Source organism: Mixophyes fleayi, chromosome 8, assembly GCF_038048845.1.
Source record: "Mixophyes fleayi isolate aMixFle1 chromosome 8, aMixFle1.hap1, whole genome shotgun sequence".
Lineage (NCBI taxonomy): Eukaryota > Metazoa > Chordata > Amphibia > Anura > Limnodynastidae > Mixophyes > Mixophyes fleayi.
Window position 1 is genome coordinate 145,959 of NC_134409.1, and position 17,064 is coordinate 163,022.

At 43.6% G+C, this 17,064-nt stretch overlaps 1 protein-coding gene across 1 annotated transcript in view; it reads left to right on the forward strand.

The window, feature by feature from the left end:
* Positions 1-6,194, forward strand: part of MOB3C (MOB kinase activator 3C) — a 39,415-nt gene extending 33,221 nt beyond the window's left edge. The window contains exon 4 of the mRNA XM_075181543.1: positions 4,567-6,194. Coding sequence (XP_075037644.1) covers positions 4,567-4,596 — 30 coding nt within the window. The 3' untranslated portion in view covers positions 4,597-6,194. The remainder of the gene's footprint in view (positions 1-4,566) is intronic.
* The last annotated feature ends 10,870 nt before the right edge of the window (positions 6,195-17,064 follow it).

A 17,064-nucleotide genomic window follows, 5' to 3' on the forward strand; every position in this document is an offset into this window, starting at 1 on the left:
ATATTATATGTGTGTACACAGTCATGACACAAAACAGGGTCCGAACTTTCATATTTATTTTATTTATTAACATTTATTTCTATCATTCCAGCATATTCTGCAGTATTGTAAAATTAGGATGTAACTCTGGGTATTAACAGACAGACAGACAGAGGGGTAAGAGAGCCCAACTCACTGGCTGACGATCTGCAGAAATATACAATAACAAGTCATTATTATCCCATTCCTTATATAATTAATAATTACACTTTATTTGCAGACACTAAACAAGAAATTTAAGAATCTTATTAATGAGAAACTGACCCAGCAATCACAAAGCTGGTTCTCAGACAGAATTTATTTTCCCAGAATTTAAATAGGTTAAGGATCCCTGATCTACGTAAAAGTGGGACAATGTATAAGGCTTGTGTGCTTGTCTGTCTGATGCCAGCAATAGCAGCTGACATTGTCATGTGGTGGGGGGACATATCTTCCCTCTTTTCCGTACAGAATTGTACGTTGTTTCCACTTGACTATAGCAGACCGTTTAAAATAATTTCCACAAAATAAACGGAGTTATCTTACATTTTATGTCCATTTAAACACCATACAAATGTGTGAAAAATGTTCAATACAAAATGTAATGAAGAGAGTATTTTCGGGCCCTGGATCCACCTCTTGGAGCCTAAGAGGAGTGTGAATGCGCAAACCAATAGGAAGCGACTTTTCCCAGGCTATAAACCAGTACATATGTGGACAGAGTCCCATCATCCCCCATTATCATCATCATCATTTATTTATATAGCGCTAGCAAATTCAGTAGCACTTTACAATTGGGCACAAACATTAATAAAACAATTCTGGGTAATACATACAGACAGAGAGGTAAGAGGGCCCTGCTCGCAGGCTTACAATCTATGGGACAATGGGAGTCTCATACACAAGGGTATGTGCTACATCATATGGGTGCTACACCCTTAGATTGTAAGCTCCTCTGAAGAGGGTCCTCTCTCGTCCTGCCTGTCCACCTCCTTCTTGAGCCCACCGACTCCACCCCTGCTTTTCTATGCACCTTGTCATTGGCTCTTAACCTGTTAGCTCCACCCACACTCTTGGGCACAGGTTTCCTGCTGTGCTGACTTTCCCTCACCCTTTGTTATTAGCTGGGCGCCTTACAAATAAAAAATTAATAATAATAATAATAATCATATTGCACATTGGTCTAGCTAGAATGCAAAGGATACAAAGTATAGAGTGGGCTGTGTGTGTAGCAATGTTGGTCAGAGGGTTACTGTCTGTGTTAGATGTGTAGAGGGTGGTAATAGGGAGATTAAGATTGTGGTTGAGGAATATTATAAACTTGCCTGAAGAGGGGGTTTTTCAGATAACGCTTGAAGGTTTGAAGACTAGAGGAAAGTGTTACTGTGCGAGGGAGGGGATTCCACAAAGTGGGTGCATCCCCAAAAAACTCCTGTAACCGGGAATGGGAGGATGTGATGAGAGTGGAAGAGAGACACAGATCTTGTGCAGAACGGAGGTGTCGAGTTGGGAGATATTTTGAGGCAAGTGAGGAAATGTATGTCGGTGCAATTTTGTTGACGGCCTTGTATGTTAGTAGAAGAATTCTGTATTGGATTTGATGAAATACAGGCAGCCAATGTAGAGACTGACAGAGTGGCTCAGCAGAGGAAGAACGGTTTGCAAGGAAAATCAATCTAGCCGCTGCATGCAAAATAGATTGTAGGGGTTTGAGTCTGATTTTGGGAAGACCAGTAAGGAGGGAATTGCAATAGTCGATGAGGGAGATAAGTGCATGAATTAAGGTTTTTGCGGTGTCTTGTGTGAAATATGTGCGTATTCTGGAAATGTTCTTTAGGTGTATGTAACATGATTTAGATATAGAGTCGATGTGGGGAATAAATGATAGTTATGAATCAAGGATTACACCTAGGCAACGAGCTTGCGTGATGGGATTTATGGTCATGTTATCGACAGAAATAGAAATGTCAGGCAGGAAGCTTCTGTTTTTGGGTGGGAATATTATTAATTCAGTTTTTGAAAGATTGAGTTTGAGTTGGCGAGAAGACATCCAAGATGAAATGGCAGAAAGACAGTCAGTAACGCGAGACAACACAGATGGTGAGATCAGGAGAGGATAGATTATGATTATCACCGCCAGACACTCTCAGCACCCCTGCCTCCAGGTAACACGGGCATAGTAATTAGTGGATGTACCCTTCATCATCTACAAGATGGCTGTGTCACCCCAAGCTCATTCTCTCTTCCCAAACTCACACTTGCACGTCTGAGTCTGAATGGTTAAAGTTTGGAGCGAGCCTTTTGCTACTGCCCCAAATGTCCCGATTATATCCTGCCAGGCTGACATGAGATAATCACAGTACTTGTACATGTTACAGGACATATTATATGCTAATCAGTCCTAGTACTAGTGTACTTAGGGGGTATAGTACAAACAACGCTCTACCCTAATAAAGAAACTGTCATCATCCCTACGGACCCAGGCAGAGAGGTAACACCCAGGATGTAGCGGAATTACTGACCTGTGATGTGTAGAGCACGAATATCAGTAGAATCTATAACTGCATTATATAACATGAATACATAGGGGCAGGGCCGGACTGGGACTAAAAATCAGCCCTGGCATTTAAAACACACAGGCCCACCTGCTGTCGGCTCCATGCACAATATTGTTGCACGCTGAAGTGGCGTTGCTGGTGCAGTCCAACATGAAGCATCAGCACAAACTTGTGTATCACACTTTGGGCTAGATTTACTAAGCTGCGGGTTTGAAAAAGTGGGGATGTTGCCTACAGCAACCAATCAGATTCTAGCTGTCATTTTGTAGAATGTACTAAATAAATGAAAGCTAGAATCTGATTGGTTGCTATAGGCAACATCCCCACTTTTTCAAACCCACAACTTAGTAAATCTAACCCTTTGTTTTCTGCCCACCCTGATCAATTCCCTTGTTGTGCAAATAACCTGGAGCACTGTGAAAATGCACAAAACTCTAATTTTTTTAAATAAATTTATAATATATATATATATTTGTAAATATCTGAGTTATAACATTAACACACAGGGGCATATTCAATTGACGGAAAATCCCGCGCTCAAAAAATATTACCGTTATTACGGTAATCCTGCGCGGGAAAACCGTTAATACGGTAATTTACTCACTGGATTTCAGCTCGCAGCTCAGGGAGATATTACCGTATTAATACCGCCGTCAATTGAATATGCCCCACAGAATGTAAAAACACACACACACAATAATAAAAGTTAATATTGTCTGCAGACAATAGTGAAAAATGAAAAATAAGAATAAAAAAATCAGTCCAGAAAAAATATATATGTAAATGGATGCATATAGCATTAAGCATTCTCAACAAAAAGTAACCATTGAATAAATATTCCTGACAATGAAACACTGCAGACCTCTTAAAAAAAAAAGATATATATATATATATATAGGAAAACACCTCTATATATTTATTCCAATTGCCACTCCTGGTCACAATTGCCTTTCATATTCAGGAATATTTATACCCTCTCTTTTTTTGGCATTTAGTCCCTTCATTTAGCGCCATGTAATATTAATGTATTTGTCCATTAATGAATTACCTGCTTGCTGGATGCTGTCATTACAGTAATCTACAGGTGTGTCCCCATGTGCATAAACCGCTCCTCCTGGCTTCTAAGCGGTTGCGAGTGACGTCATCGCGCGGCATGAATGAAAAAAAAAAACACAGCTTGCCGGTGCTTCAGTGCAGGGCGGACCGGCCCATCTGCCCATTCAGCCCTTCTGGCAAATGCCAGAATTGCCAGATAGCCAGTCCGACCCTGCATAGGGGTATGTTATATTCCTACATGGGAAGGAGAGACATACTGACCAACAGAGCACAGCCGAGCGCTTATGGGATGTGGGGATTACAGTGTATGAGTCTGGGCTTTGGTAAAGAATGATACATAAAAGATTGATGACAATGAACGTGTGATACAAATGTTGTACCGCATGTAAAGTGTTATTTAAGTAATTCCACAACCGAGCTGCCTGTCTTTCCTGTATCATCCTTTACTGTTCCCCATGTGTGGTAAAAGATTGTCACCCTCTGTAGCCACCAATAATTAGGAATTGCCAGGAAGTGTTGTGCCTTCACCCCTCTACAAAAGTGGATGTTTCCTTCAGGAAAATGGTCACTAAGGGGTTAATATTATAATAGTATGACCAGGTACAAATGTATACTCATCCACGACATGTGCGTGTCAGGAGAGTGTTATCAGAGGCTACGAGTACACAGATATAATACTGCGTCACAGTAACTCACAATTGGCGCATCCAACGCACTTTTTGCTACTAAGACTAACGTCTTTTTTCAAGACATATGTGTGTGTATGCCAATATGCCAAAATAATTGTACTGCTGGTCGTAGAAGCATATATGCTGTGTGCCTCAGTGTGTCATTTGGTGGCTCTCATTGTAAGTTTGTGATGGATATAATATAATATATATTATATATTTACTGAGACTGTACTATACTCTAATACTTTCTCCTTTGTTTCTAGAGAGAAATGACGGAGAGAATCTGCCACTGACACAGACCCGGATCTCCTCTCATTATGTGATCGATGTGATGTCTGATTCATGGACAATCTGCATGAAGATGCTATTTATTTATTTATTCACTTCTTCCCATGTCATCAAGTCGCCGCCTGGAAATAACGTGTGTATAGCATCAATGCAATCCCTGATAATGAATGAACCTGGCCTGAATGAGAGCAAGACAACTTGTAATCACCATCTTCTCTTTTCTCCTATTGTTGTATAATGTGTTCTTGTAACATCATCATTTATTTATATAGCGCCACTAATTCCGCAGCGCTGTACAAAGAACTCACTCACATCAGTCCCCATCTGCCCCATTGGAGCTTACAGTCTAAATTCCCTAACACACAGACACACACACATACAGAGGGAGAGACTAGGGTCAATTTTGTTAGCAGCCAGTTAACCTACCAGTATGTTTTTGGAGTGTGGTAGAAAACCGGAGCACCCGGAGGAAACCCACGCGCACACACAGGGAGAACATACGGACTCCACACAGATAAGGCCATGGTTGGGAATCAAACTCTTGACCCCAGTGCTGTGAGGCAGAAGTGCTAACCACTGAGCCACCGTGCTGCCCTTGGAATCCTGTAATGGAAACAGGGTCTCTGAACCACAGTCAGATATTGTTGTATAATGTGTTCTTGTAGCAGCACAGTCAGATAGTCTTTCATGTTTCTTCCTCAGGAACCCAGACACAGTGATATTCTACACATAATAAACCTTAGAGTCACATGGAAGAGCATTTGTACGACATAAAGAAGTGTTTGGTTCACTGCGCAAATGTGCGAGTTGTGTTCGTCTAACGATAAAGCATAAAGCTGTGGTGTGACAGTGAGATTAGTAAACGTGAAAGTGGCATTGTCCTATTTGTACACAATATAATGAAGTGTATTCAGACTTCCTTTTATTGTTTTATCACATGCCCCTGTGGCATTTCTCAGCTGTATGGAGTATGTTACAATGTATCTCTTAGAGCTCACATTGGACTGATACTGCTATTTCATTGATTGATATTGTATCATGTAGCACTGACACATTGTAAAGGTTTTTTCATATATGTATTTTGCCCTTTCACAATCCATGTACATATAGACAAACAATTTCAATCTCTTATTTCATATAGAATATATTGTGCACATTATAAGAGGAGGCGACGAGTGGCCACGATTATGCCCACTCACCTCAGAGACCGGGACCAACGAAGGCTTCTGTGGGAACAGGAAACTGTGAATTTATATTACATTGTATTTGTTTTATCATTTTCTGAATCTGCAACTTTAACATTTTATCAATCAATCTGCATTTATAGCTGGACTAATGTAGAGCTCTTTGGATCCAGGGAAAATGGTCCTTTCTGAGCTGGAGTTCAGTTCTATTTTTACAGATTCTCACAAAAACGTTCTCAGAAGCCAAAAGAAAATTGCAGAAATATTTTACTGCTGATGGTTTTTCTCGTTTGAACGCTGAGTCTTGTCCAAGCAGCTGTATCTGTTTCCTGTTTCACAAACTCTATTTTTCTAGGAGTATATTTTATTTGTTACAATGGTTCTGCTCTTGTACATGAAAAATACACAACTAAAATGCCTTCTATTGTTTCTTGTTATTATTTTCACGGCCGATCTTCAGAGAATAGACAGTGATTCCAATGTGGAATAATAATGATTGTCCTCTATGGATAGCAGTATAGCAGAACTCCTGTGAAAAGAATGAATGAGGCTGCAATAAGTGTCCAAGGATTTAAAGGGAATTTAAACAGCATTCTGCCCAATAGCTGCAATGATTAGTCGCAGAGGAATAGAGAGAGCGGTAAATGCAGCAATCTCTGGACTAGAGGTCGGCCTGCCGCTGAGGTGCTGTATTGCCCATATGGAACTCCTCTGCCTCAGGCTCCCTATACTCAGGTCCCGGTAGTGCGCACAGGAACAGGTGCCCATAGTGGCACTTTAATGTGAGTTCCCCTGAACAGCGGGAGTCACTGGCTTGGCACACCCACTGTCCTCCTTGTTGGGCAGAGGGGGGTGAGGATGTTTGGGGAAAAAGACATTTATAGGAGGAGTTAAATTTAGCTCCACACACAGACTATTCACACATTGCAGATTTGTGCAATACACTACAATTAATTTGAATCCAATACAAAACTACAATTTAACACTTTGCATTACTAAAACATGACCCATTTGTATGCCCCCCTCCCTATGAGTCCCAATTTCCAGGCAAGAGGACTGCAGTCTGCAACACAGAGATTTAGGGGACTATTTATGTAGCAACAGAACGATAAGAGATTCATTTATAATCCTAATTTAAAGCAAAAGCTTTCTCGTTCTGCCCCAAAGCTGTGCATGCGTCAACAGGACAGGGGACGCCCTCTACCCTACGCTTTCGTGTTACAGTACCCATAGACTTCAGCTACTAACACCATCTTCAGATGTCATCAGCAACCGACTGCAAGTTCTGAAAAGCTTGGTGTATACACTACAGCTTGCAGTCTCCATGGAAAATGATGGGGACAGTGATATTGAGCGGTGGTATTATATCTGCGATATCTCTTGCTTTATCCTATTGTTATAAAGCCCCAATAGTAGTATTTGCAGGATGAATGGCAGAAGATCCCAGGTTAAATCCTGCACTTGTTAGGACTGAATAACATTTTACATCGCTCACATAGACTGATATGACATATATCGCACCCAGTCTTACTCCCCCTTAATTTCTTCTATAGGATCGATAACTTGGAATGTAGATGGGGGAAGGTGCTACCTTAACAACTGATCAGTGTACATGATATAAACGAGAACAATGCTTTTATTTTCAAATAAATAAATATAGTGACTTATTTCTTTCATTAAAATTACAGCAATCCACAAAATGCAAAAACATAGACAAAAAGTGTTAGGAAAAATTGTATTTTTGTACTTACGTAAAATCCGTTTCTCTTAGTCCATTGGGGGACACCGGGGACATTGGGGTATAGAGTAGGGACAGTGTGAACTGGCACTTTAAACTTCTGTTTACTAAGCCCTAGCTCCTCCCCCTCTATACCCCACCTCCTGTAAGCCTCAGTTTATGTGTAACCAAGCCCACAGAAAGGGGAGATAGAGAGAAAACAGGAAAAGAGAATAAAATTAACAAAACAACAACATTCTCTAAACAACCAGACAACATGTCAAACAGCAGGAGAAACCAGAGCGTTAAGGGTGGGCGCCCGATGTCCCCCAATGGACTAAGAGAATCAGATTTTATGTAAGTACAAAAGTCCAATTTTCTCTATTCTCCTTTGGGGGACATTGGGGACATCCCAAAGCTGTCTCACGGGAGGGAACGCTAAGAAGAAATGGCACAAAGCCTTGGATGCAAACACATTAAACTTGTAAAACTTAGTGAATGTGTGTACAGACGACCACGTGTCCGCTTTACACAGCTGTTCACTGGAGGCACCATGGTGGGCCGCCCAGGAAGCACTTACAGACCTTGTAGAGTGCGCCCAGAGATTATCTGGGACAGGCTCCCCAGCCCCACTATAAGCCTGACAGATAACAGCTGTAATCCACCTAGCAATAGTTACTTTAGAAGCTCGCCAGCCTCTCTTGTGAGCATCATAGAGAATCAATAGATCTTATGCACCGTCTGAGACAACATCGAGATAACGAATAGAATTATCGTTATCCGAAGATGAAGAATTAGTCAGGGCAGGAATGACAATGTCCTGATTTAGATGAAATCTAGACACGACCTTAGGAAGGAAAGAGGGCTTGGTTCGAAGAACTGCCCGGTGTTCATGAAAAAAAAAAGAGGAGATTTGCAAGATAAAGCTGCAAGCTCTGAAACTCTGCGTTCCGTAGATATGGCCAAAAGGAAAACCGTCTTCCAAGTCAGAAATTTGAACTCCACTGTATTCAAAGGTTCAAAAGGCAGATGCTGTAAAGCCTTCAACACCAAATTCAAATCCCATGGTGCTACCGGAGGAACATATGGAGGTTGTACAAGGACTACACCCTGGATGAAAGTTTGCACATCAGGTATGACAGCAAGTCTTCTTTGAAAGAAGACCAAAAGAGCTGACACCTGACCCTTAAGAGAACCAAGACGCAAACCTGCATCCAACCCGTCTTGCAAGAACCTAAGTAGGATATCCCTTATTTTCCCACCAGCCAATATATGCTTTCCAGACTCTATAGATTTTTGCAGAACCTAGTTTACGAGTCCGAAGCATGGTTTGCACAACACGTTCGGAAAAACACTTAACTCTCAGGATCATGGCTTCAACAGCCACGCCGTTAAAGCCAGACGTTGTAAACCTAGATGACAAAAGGGACCTTAAGTTAATAGGTCTGGGCGTAGCGGCAACCGCCACGACCAAGCTCCTGCCATGGAGAAGATGTCGGTGTACCAGGCCCTCCACGGCCAATCCGGCGCTACTAGAACTGGAACACCCTCTCTCTTTACCTTTTTTAACACCCTTGGGAGCATGGCTACTGGTGAGAAAAGGTACACTAAGTGGTACCTCCAAGGGACAGACATGGCGTCTACCGCAACAGCCGTAGGATCTCTTGCACGGGATCAGAAGATGGGGACATTGTGGTTCAACCAGGATGCCATCATGTCAACATCCGACTGACCCCACCGTTCCACCAACTGACGAAACACCTCCGGATGAAGGGACCATTCGCCCAGATGCAGAGTTTGCCTGCTTAGGTAATCTGCTTCCCAATTTTCTATTCTGGGAATAAAGATGGCCATGAGCATCGGAACGTGAGCCTCGGCCCACTGAAATATCTTGTGTGTCTCCCGCATGGCCAAAGGACTCTTGGTGCCGCCCTGATGATTGAGGTATGCCACTACTGTGGCATTGTCTGACTGAATCTTCACTGGCCTTCCCTGCAGCAAGTGTAGCGCGCTTATAAGAGCATGAAACACCGCTCGCAGTTCCAAGACATTGATTGGAAGCTTGGATTTCTTCTGAGTCCAAAGACCCTGAAACCGAGACAGACGGTCCCCCAAATTCGAAGGCTGGCATCCGTTGTGATCAAGGTCCAATTCCAAATTGAGAATTTGCGTCCCCTGGCGAGATTTTGGACCGCATCGAAAGTTGATGCCATCTTGCCCAGAACTCTCATGGCGAAATGTACCGAAGGCTGCCTTGCCGCCACCATCTTCTGCAAGGCTAGAATCTTGTCCTGGGGTAAGAACACCCGTCGTTGTTGGGTGTCGAATAAAAAACCCAAAAAGATCATCCGCAGGGATGGGATCAACTTGGACTTCTTGAAGTTGAGAATCATACCGTGAGACTCTAGAGTCTGGATTACTACTTGGATATGCGACTGAAGCACCTCTGGAGAAGATCGTCCAGATAAGGGATGATTGTAATCCCCTTGGACTTAGCAGAGCAGCCATGACCGCCATGATCTTGGTGAAGATACATGGGGCCGTGGTCAGACCAAAGGGAAGAGCCTGAAATTGGATGTGCTCTGATTGAACCGCAAACCTCAAAAGGGACCGATTACCCTTCCAGATAGGCAGATGGAGATAGGCATCTTTGATGTCTAGAGCCACCATGAATTCTCCTTGTTCCATGCCGTGAATGACCGAGCGCAAAGACTCCATCTTGAACATGTGCATGCTGACCTGGGTGTTCAATGATTTCAGATTCCGAATTGGTCTGAATGAGCCGTCTGGTTTTGGCACGAGAAAAAGGTTGGAATAAAAACCCAAACCTCATCTGGCATTGGAATAATCACTCCGGAAGAAAGGAGGGATTGAATCGCTTTTCGTCCACCACACTCCGAGCCCAGACATCGGTGGTAGACTGAAACCATCGATCCCTAAACAAGAGAAGATGGGCTCCCACCACTGGCGACAGCGGAGGAGCAAAATGCCCGTCATGCGGACTGCTTGTCATCAGGCTGCGCTGCTGGACATTGAGCAGACCAGGCCTGGTGCCCGCGCTGCAAACCACCCCTGGGGGTAGATAACTGGCGTCTAGAAGATTGGCACGAGGAATATTGACCCCGAAACCTTCCTGAGGACCGAAATTTGGACATTCTTTGTTTGGGAGCATTAACAGGGAGAAAAGTGCTCTTTCCTCCTGTTGCTTGACTGGTAATGGAGTCAAGCTGAGGTCCAAACAAAACACTCCCAGAAAAAGGTATGGTCTCAAGAGCCTTTTTAGACTTCACATCAGCCTCCTAGGACTTAAGCCAGAGAGTCCAAGGTACCGAAACTGCAGAGGCAGAAATACATGCCCCAATCAGCCCCGCGTCCATAGCTGCCTCTCCTAAATAATCTGTCGCCCTCTGAATTTGCCCAACTAATGGAAGCAGTTCAACAAACCTTCAGACAGCTCTTCTGACCAGCGTTCTACAGCTTTATTCGCCCACACAGATGCCAAGGCAGGCCTCAAAGAGGCACCTGCTGCCAGGAAAATGGACTCAAGTACGGCCTCAACCATACTGTCAACTGCAGCATCCACACGTGGAGGCGTTTCCCATTTAGCAAGAACTTCAGGAAGAAAAGGATAACACGACTGCAGCTGCTGTTTCACACGGTATGCTCTCTGAGGGCCGACAGGCTGCGCACAGAGCCTCCGCCTCTGACTGTCCAGATGGTAACTTAACTTGACAGACAGCACAGGTGAAACTCAACATAGATGTAACACCAGCCCTACCATGCATGGATTTTCCCCTATCTGACATGTTAACAAATGGGACAAACACAAAACAGTGTAATAAACAGTGAACAAAACACAGTATAGATAACAAGCAGCACAGAAATCTGAACAGAAAGTGAGCCTGCAATACAGCCAAATAGCCCCACAGACTTAAAGACAAACTTTTGAAAATAACAACCCCCAACCCTTTACCTTACAGGACTCAGGACAGAAAAGGGGAGAAGCTGGAGCTATAAAATGTCTGTCTATTCTGGTATCTGCACACAAAGGAGTGAGAGACCACCAAGGGGGAAGTGCAATAGAGGAACATACCTCTCCCCCAGGGCCCAGCACTGGATTGGCAAGCGTCCAACATGACAACCCCCTCAACCAATCCAGTGCCTAGCAGGGCTCACTATCTTAGTGACCCTAGCCTGACCCAGGCCCCTAAGCACTGTGCTGGGAGAAGGTTTCACTTACCTGCTGCCATCCCTCCTCACGAAGTGTCTGTAGTCTGCCTGCTGTCAGATCAGGAGGACGGACACAGCCTGCGGCGACTGTGCCCGGCTCCTAGGAGGGCATCTGAATGTTGGGAGAGGGGGCTGGCAAAAGAGGCACCTCCAATCCCCCCTTCCAGACAGTGCACAGCCATCCATGCTGTGCGCTGCAAACTGTACTCCTGTGGTTTACATACCACTTTCCCGGCAAAAGCTGCAGGCTCAGCCGTGTAAATAAAAGATCTACCAGACACGGGGGGAGGAGGGAGTAAATACACTTAGCTCCGGACCATCCACAACAGCAGCCGGGAAGTGCAGCATTCAGTTACCGACAGCCGCCTACACGGTTCCGTTAGCCTTAAAACTAAAATAAAACCAGATTTGGGCTGCTACTCAGCCCAAACACAGAACGTTCGCCGGGCACTTAAACCAAACTGAGGCTTACAGGAAGTGGCGTATAGAGGGGCTGGAGCTAGGGCTTAGTAAACAAAAGTTTAAAGTGCCAGTTCGCCCTGTCCCTACTCTATACCCCAATGTCCCCCAAAGGAGGATAGAGAAAATAGTTGTGCATTAGTCAGCTGGGACCCGCTGTAGCTTTTTTATTTTTTTAAGAATTTTCTCAGATTATAATATCAGAAGAACTTACATTCCTTAATATTATTCCTTAGTGTTTAAGAGTATCTGTTGAGTAAGGTAATAAGTGAAACACGCACTGGTTCTAGCCGGGACCGATGTGCTAAACTTGTTCATATAAGTACTCAGAAGCTGCTAGTCGAACGCCAGTTACTCCCTCTACTGATAATCCGGACATAACCTCTATATATAGATAGCTGCTCACTGATAATGTGAGAACGTTACACCTGTGACCAGCAGACAGGTTAATTCATTGATGTGACGTTATTATCAGAGTTTGCCAGACCGATAAACTGTTTGAATTTAGACAGCCGAGGTCTTCCTGTCAAGAGGCTTGGATAGCCCAGCAAAAGTTTATAATTCCATCTCTAGGCAATATTTATATCAGCTTAAAGAGAAGATCTGACCATACAACATTTGTGGTTTTCACACCATCCCTATTTGGGATTGTGAATACAACAAATCTGGTCTAGATTATAACCAATTTGCAATGATTAGAACGATAATTATAATTATAGATTATAACCTATTTGCAATGAACACGATGCTATAGACAATTTCTCACTAGTTCAATGATGGTACCAGATCATTTATATCTTTTAGAAATTTATAATCTCCAAATAAATTGATAGATAGAAATTGGTTACCATAACATCAGATAAATGTTAAAGTGAAATTGGAGTATTCCAATTAAGAGACATCATTAGTTTTTATAAAAACTGACAGCCTTGTATCTAAGACGCATATCAGACCCCATTACTAGTCTTGCATGATTGGGCATAAGAAGTTCAGTTTTAAACAAACTATTTAAGTTTGGTACTATAGCCATGTGATCCTGGGCTATTACAAACAATTAACCATTCTGGTTTAATCATGGTTGCCAACCTTTAGCGATTGGCTTCTGGGAGTCTCGGTGTAGAATTGGGCGTGAGGGGGCGGGGTTCCACGGATCGCATCATTTTGGCCCCGCCCCTGTGACATAATGACGCAAACACATCATTTTAGCACGGGGGACGGGACAAAATTATGCGATTCCCGGAGAATCGCATCATGGAGACTTCAAATCTGCCCACTTCACTAGGAAGTGGGCAGATGCGGGAGAATTGTCAGCTCTCTGGGGAGTCCGGGAGACCTATCCGGAATTCGGGAGTCTCCCGGACATTCCGGGAGAGTTGGCAAGTATGGGTTTAATCAGATCTTTGTTTACACTTACTCTGCTCTGAATCCAATGTGTACATACCCAGTGGAGGCTTATGTATAAAAACATTCTTTTATGTGTGCATATTTCCTGCAAAATCATAAGAGGGTCTCACAAAATTATTTCATTATACACATAGGGTCCCACATAAAAGTATATGAGTCTATTTATATGTTCACAGGACATCCTTGAGATTGGGCTGATTTAATCAATTAGGTGTTATGACAGATGTAAGTGGGGAATTATAGTGCAAACAAATGTTGAGCTGTGGAGTCCATGCCTCCACAAGACCTCTGAAGGTGTCCTGTGGTATCTGGCACCAAGACGTTAGCAGCAGATCCTTTAAGTCCTGTAACATTATCCGTCTATTTTATCCTCTCCACCTTCATGTTGCTGTCATTTATCGCTCCCCAGGTCCAGTTTCCCAATTCTCCGACAACCTTACGGCCTGGCTCACTTATTTCCTTTGACCTGCTTACACTCATACTAAGCAATTTCAACATCCCTATTGATAATCTCACTGTCTCTTCTTCTTTCACTTACTTCCTCCTTTGGTCTCTCCCAGTGGACCTCATCTCTCACCCACTGTGATGGACACTCCCTTGACCTTGTTTTCTTCCGCTACTGTTCCATCTCTAGTTTCACCAACTTAGCCTTCCCACTCTCTGAGCACAACCTTTTCCTTCAGCCCCACTGTACCTCATACCCTCCCCCCTGCACCCAAATACACACGTACACAACGACACCTAAGTACTCTTAACCCAATCCACTTCTCAACTTCACTAAACAACTATTGTTTCCTATGTCTGCATTGTCCTGTCCTAATCAAGCTCTTTCTATAACAAAACACTCACTTCAGCCCCAGACATTGCAGCTCCAGCTACCACATAAAGTCTCTGACGATCCAAACCCAGCCGTGGCACAACCAAACAGATCCGCTACCTGCAAAAGTGCTCCTGTACTGCAGAGCGCTGGAGGAAATCTCGTTCCTGTCCCGATTTCCTCCACTATAAATTCATCCTTTCATCTTACAGCGCTGCCCTTTCATTTGCCAAACAAACTTTCTTCAAATCTCTAATATCCACAAAGGTCTTCTAACCCACCTCGCCTCTTTGCCACCTTCAACTCACGTCTCTGCCCACCTGCACCTCACCACCCTTTTTCCTTCACAGCCCATGATTTTGCCATCTAATTCAAAGAAAAACAATGCACCAATTGACAAGACATTTCCTTACGTCAAATGCCTCTCACTCTACCCACTTTCACCTACACTCCCCAATCCACCCTTAGTTCATTCTCTCCAGTAACGGAAGACGAAGTCTCTACACCCATCTCATCATCTCACCCTACAACCTGTCCCCTCGACCCATTTCCCTCCCAACTTCTCCACAGCATGTCCACCTCTTCAACTTGTCTCTCTCCAGTGGCACATTTCCATTTTCCTTTAAACATGCGCACATCTCACCAATTCTGAAGAAACCATCTTTTGATCTAGCCGCTCTCTCAAACTACCGCCCTATTTCTCTCCACCCCCTTTGCCTCCAAACTACTTGAGCGATTAGCGTGCAAACGCTAATATATATATATATATATATATTGTCACGAGCCGCGGCGGTGCCTCAAACCATCGCGACTCTCCATGCCCACAGGACACGTTCCGGCCGTCTCCATGACGACCAGGATGTCACTTCCTGTTTTCAGCCTAGGCAACGATCGGGACGCTCTGGTCTGTAGCACTGCATCCCGGCATTGAGGGCAGCCTGGCGTGTGCGGAACTATTTTAGGGGCTTCATTAGTCAGCCCCTGAGGCTGATTGCCCCAAGCTGGATTTCTCCGTGCCCTATTAGTCAGTCTCTGTATTTAGGTCAGGGAGGGCTTGGCCTCTCTGCCGGTTATAGCGTCCTGTTCCCAGTTAGCTGACCTGCTCCTGTGCTGTATTGGTGAAAGCCTTTTGGATTGACTTCTGTGTATGAACTCTGTCTCCTGGATCTTGATACCTGCTTGTTGCCCTGACCCTCTGACTGTTATCTGGACCTGAATCATCGTTTTTGGCCCTGACCCTGCTTGTATCTGATCTTACCGCCTGTTCTCAGTTTAGGCCAGTCAGACATTATCAACTCAGTTCTGGACCGCAGACCTCTGGCCTGTCCCTAACTCCGTGTTATTACCTCCCACTCCTGTGTGCTGCTGTGCGACCATAAACTTGTAATACACTGAGTGTAAGACCTGTGGGGCAACCGAGTACCCATGAGCGTAACCAGTCTCTACGGGAAAGGCGGCTGCTATAGGTAAAGACCTCTTCTGCTAGTTCTACAAGTGTATGATGCACTGGGGGCTATAACACACACACACATATATATATATATATATATATATATATATATACACATACAATATATACACATACAATATATACACATACAATATATGTGTATGTATGTATATATATATATATATATATATATATTGCTGTGCACAGATACATACATATATAATACCAACATATAAATGCAACATCTGAATAGAATTATTGCAGAATACACATCATGGGAACTAGACCACATGTAGTTATAGTGTTAACCTGAGCAATCCACCTGCTTAATCTATCACATACACGTCCTGATTGGGTTATGGGAAATAGAGGTAATATTGCCTATTACGGTTTGTGTGGAAGGGCTACCAGACTGATCAATCAGTGATAGAGGGTCCTGGGCTGAAAGAGACAATGAAGGTGCCTGTACTGACCTCACAGTTTCTAGAAATAAGCCAAAACACTGTCATAATACCACATTACAATATAGAAGGAGCTTATATCAGGACAAAATGCTTATTATATTGTTTAACATGTCATTATAGAAAGTAGCATTAAGTAAAACAAATTCTCTGAATGCTGTAGAACAGGATACCACCGACAGGTCATGTTTCCAGGATTTATCTATTCATGCACAGATCAGTTAATCTATTTAGTTGGGTCGGTACTTATTGGAAAATTTTGTTGTGTTCCAAGGAAGGACCATCATGTCCTGACTAACAATGATCTTAAATAGACGTGACTGATTTTCCTTTCCAGCACACACACAATCATTCAAGTCTCTAGATTCGCCCTAACCCCACAAAGTAACACTTGGGTGCAATTAGCTGGAAATTAATCACCTGTGGAAACTACATATTTTTTACTTCATGGAAACTACCGTATTAACGGTATTTATGCGCATATTACCGTATTAACGCGAATATATTTTGAGCGATCGTTTTTCCAGGGATCTCGCTAACAATTGAATACCCCCCTAAAACTCCTGGGTGCAATCAATTCCTACACATTGAGTCTGCGTTTAGAGCGGGGATAACGCATAGTTGCTTCTGGGAGACGCCTGAATTTCTGGAAGTCCTCCCTGGAGAGCAGGCAAATCTCCTAGTTTCTAACGGCCACATTAGTAAAGTGGCGGGACGGGGCTTAGGTCGTGAATCGCGCGTTGCCAAGCCC